General features: G+C 36.6%; 1 protein-coding gene across 1 annotated transcript; it reads left to right on the top strand.

Annotated features, from left to right (window-relative positions):
* Positions 1 to 203: 203 nt before the first annotated feature.
* On the top strand, positions 204 to 3381 carry LOC121971354 (50S ribosomal protein L13-like). The gene is made up of 4 exons (XM_042522584.1): positions 204 to 348; positions 461 to 627; positions 711 to 822; positions 2786 to 3381. The coding sequence occupies exons 2-4, from the start codon at positions 473 to 475 to the stop codon at positions 2990 to 2992; spliced, it is 474 nt and encodes a 157-aa protein (XP_042378518.1). The 5' UTR covers positions 204 to 348; positions 461 to 472; the 3' UTR covers positions 2993 to 3381.
* Positions 3382 to 4281: the final 900 nt, after the last annotated feature.

The following is a 4281-nucleotide window of genomic DNA, read 5'->3' as shown; positions in this document are numbered from 1 at the left end:
TATCCCCATCTTCCCATAACCATAGATCTCATCCTGCTATGGCCAATTTCCTCTTATGGTTTATTTATCAAATCCTTGATTCATTGATAAGAGACATTTTCTCACACACATTAATACGGATTGAGGTGGTATGTTAATTCTGGCACTCGATTTAATGGTAACTTTAAGTGATCTTAGTACTTATTTTCCCTATTTCTGATTATCATTGGTATAAACTATAAAGTGCACTAAACGGTTGTACTTCTTGTCTAATCTTTGTATTCGCAATTTACCTAGAAAGCTCTGGCTGGACTGAGGAGGATCAATTTAGAGGGTTTGCGGTGGCGAGTATTTGATGCAAAAGGCCAGGTTGGTACTTCCTACCTCTGGTATCTTGCAATCTGATATTCTTTTGTAAACAGCCCACAAAACTGATGAACGTGTTAGACAACCAGTCATCAACTAATTGTCCATGCACTAGGTCCTCGGGAGGATGGCGTCTCAAATATCAATTGTACTTCAAGGCAAAGATAAACCGACATATACACCATATCGGGAAGATGGAGATATGTGCATTGTGCTTAATGCAAAAGACATCTGTGTTACAGGAAGAAAATTGACTAACAAATTCTACCGCTGGCACACTGGGTATGCATCAAAATGGTGCATGGTAAGTTAATTCTGGATATTTTTTTTTTCCGAGTATTCTAACTATGAACATATGTTCACAGATATGTTGGTCACCTGAAAGAAAGAAGTTTGAAGGATCAACTAGCAAAAGATCCTACTGAAGTGATTCGAAAAGCTGTCTTCCGCATGCTACCACGCAACAAACTACGTGATGTAAGTTATGCTTTCGTCTTAATTTTCACTTTTATTGAATCAGCATCTTAGAGAAGTGAATGCATCAAATTGTTGCTCTCTATTAGTTTTGTGCAAATGTTTTCCTTCTGAGAAACTGAATACCACTTATCAAATTGATTTTTTTTTAGGAACATATTCTGCTGTATCATCTTTTTGATAGAATTTTAGAAGCAAAAAATATTCAGAAATTAGTTGTACTTGGCAGAACTTCAAATAACTGTGCTAAGTTCATAATTTGTTTTCACATATGGATTTCTGTTTAGAGTAGAGTTAGCTCCTCATGAATCGGTACAGATTCTTGAGTGTTGCTTATTTAGAGTTGCTATTTGATTTACTTAACTATCACCGACTAGTCTATTGTGAGCTAGACTATGCCCATAAATGTCGCAAGTCCTTATAAAGCTGTTTCTTATGGAAGTCTGAAAAATTAGTCAGCCATATATCGGAAAATGGTCTGCTTCAAGATATTCTTTTACTTTAGTGGTCATGTCTTCAAAATTTTTCAAGTACCAGAGAACCATTCATTTATTTTCTTGATATTTTGACTGCCCTAATTTGCATTTGGAGGTACGATACATGTAAACCTCAATTATTATTATGACAACACTAAATTAAAAGGTTTTGAAGTGTTTTTACATTCTAACTTGACACCATTCTATCGAACCTGATGATAACTAACTCACACACTAGCTATCCTCTTTCTTCCGGGACTGTAATTGTATTCGATGGTATAGTTTTTACTGCATGATACTGAATTATCATCATGAGTTGTATATGATTATTTGCTTTTTGAAGACAAAGAAGTGAATAAAATGGAATCTGCTGTCGTGAGATGTGTAATATGTATATAGTAAGGCCGTGTCTGCCCGTCAAAAGGTAGAGGAAAGGAGAGGAGAGGGAAAAAGGTAGAGAGGAGAGTCGAGTGAGAAGTACAATTTGTTGAAGTTGCACAAGTGGTTGAAGGAAAGAGGAAGAAGGGAAGATGGGTGGGAAGAATTAAAATCCGGAAACTTCCCTCATCTTCCTCACTTGCCTCGCCTATGAAACCGTTGCCCTCTCCTTCCCCCCCTCCCTCCCTCCCTCCCTTGCCTGAGCCTCACTAGCCCACTGCTTTAGCGTCATCTTCCTAATGAAAGAAAACCGTTGTGGGAACTTATAGAATAGAATACTACTTGGTTATTGTCATTAGAATTTCGAAATTTCAACTGTTCCCTATGTGAATTCTTCCTTGTTGCATTTAGAATCTCCATGACTGATGAACAAGAAGATGTTATCATGATTACCACTATGGGTAAACCTCGTACCCTCGTACCCTCAAGACGGTACAGTGGTTGAGGTATGGAGTGTTGTCACATGAGGTCTTGGGTCAAAACTTGGCGCATCCGAGCATGTTTTGGCCACCTACACTAATGGCTAGTAGTTACTCGTGATTTACCTCCTCTGTGTTGACCTAGGGACAGGTTGACGGGGGTGCTGTGAGCGAGCGAATCACCTTTTTTGCCACATTGTATGCTTGTATCCTTGTCCCCAGGGCTTGACAGAGATGGTAAGCACATGCCATTCTATCTGAATCGGGTTTCACCGCCAACAGAGGCCCCGCCATGCGTTTGCCATCTGTACTCTTGTTGAACCTCCATCCATACGACGTGGGGCCGTTGTAGGGGGCCGCTAATGTGGCTGTTTTATATATATATTTTTTTGTATGCTTGTATCTTAGGGGTGACATATTTGGTACAATGGGCAGGGATCAATTCCCAGCGAACGTATGCCCTCGAGAAAAAATTCCTCACATTTCTAGCCACTTGATTATAAGTTAACCCTTGATTTACCTCATTTCATATAACTTGTGAACGGAATGTGAGGGTTGTTTGGAGTAAGTGTAATTACCTTTTGCTATTATTATATGCTAGTATCCTATGTGACTCTTTGAACATATGTTCAGGACCGAGACCGCAAGCTCAGGATATTCTCTGGAAGTGAGCACCCATTCGCCGATCGTCCTCTGGAGCCATTCGTAATGCCTCCCCGTAACGTACGGGAGATGCGGCCCCGTGCTAAGCGTGCCCTAATTAGGGCTCAGAAAAAGGCAGAGCAGGGCAACGCTAACCCAACCGCAAAGAAGGGAGATGAAGCTCAAGTGAGTGCATGAATGCACGTTTCTTTTTCGCATTCGCAAAGTCAAGATTTCCGCAACTCCAACGCCTACTTTGATGCAGTTTGTGTTCATTATTATTATCGTAGTCTATGACTTCCAGACCCTTTTTATTTCTGAACTATTCTCTACTTAGCGTGTTTCGATAAACATGTAACTATCATAAGCTGGAAACAAACATAGATGCAAGCTGATGTTAGATGGCAGTGTATCGAAGACTGGACCAGATCGGCTAGCTCCACGGACCGGATCAGTTAGTTCAACTAGTTAATCAGGAAATCGAAAGAAAAAACGATCTGTAATTGAGAATTTCCAGTCACCATTTTGCTTGTTTCCTTGAGATATAAATATGCAAGCTGTTGTTAGAGGGCAGCATCTTGAAAATACTATCAAGATTTATTTTTTTCCTTTTTCAAAATACTATTATTTTATTTATTTATTTTTGTTTCCTGGATATGGAAATAAAAATATTTTGATGTTTGAAATTAATGAAAATTTAATGGACATTTTGAAAAGCTATTAATAATTGCTATAAAGGGGTAAGCTATAAGGGTAAAGGTTTGTTAATTGGGTGATTTAGGGTTTATATGCAACTATAAATAGTAAAATGTCAATTTGTATTTTCTTTTAGTACAGATTTTAAATTAGTTTAAGATTTTTTTTTAAAAAAATTATGCAGTGTAAAATTTATTTTATTTATTATTTCATTGATTTGCATGTGTTATGACTTTTTTTTTTGGTTGTCTTTGTTAATTATGTTTTACATTGACTAAATTGATGAAAATATAATTTTTTCCTAATAATGCAAATGCAAATTTTAAATTGACATCTTAATTTAATTTTGACATTCATTAAAGGTTATTAAAAATTATTAAATTCTCAAAATTAAAACAAATACATGGAATAGAAGCCATTAATAACTATCCATCTATGCATAATCTCTATTTTTGTTCAGAAAGGAAATTAAAAAGGATATTTTTTATTATCATAAAAAAGTCCACTATTTTATAAAAAATTCATCATCTGATTGGTTTGCCTCGGGAAATCTTCAACTCAATATGAGATGTGTTGTATGATAGGCGGCTAACCCATAAGTCCATGGATTATAAAATTATAAAATTTTTCATTTTAATTTTAAATTTTGATTTTTTTTTAATAAGCCGGTCGATCCGCAACCTACACGAGCTGGTGCCTTTAGGCCCACCAAATAATGGGCTAATAAAACTTCAATTTAATCCTTTTAGGACGAGTAAATCCGATGAATTCAATTTAAATTGATAATTCGG

This window comes from Zingiber officinale, chromosome 4A, assembly GCF_018446385.1.
Source record: "Zingiber officinale cultivar Zhangliang chromosome 4A, Zo_v1.1, whole genome shotgun sequence".
In the NCBI taxonomy this organism is placed as follows: Eukaryota; Viridiplantae; Streptophyta; class Magnoliopsida; order Zingiberales; family Zingiberaceae; genus Zingiber; species Zingiber officinale.
This window is presented reverse-complemented; position numbering and strand designations above follow the sequence as displayed.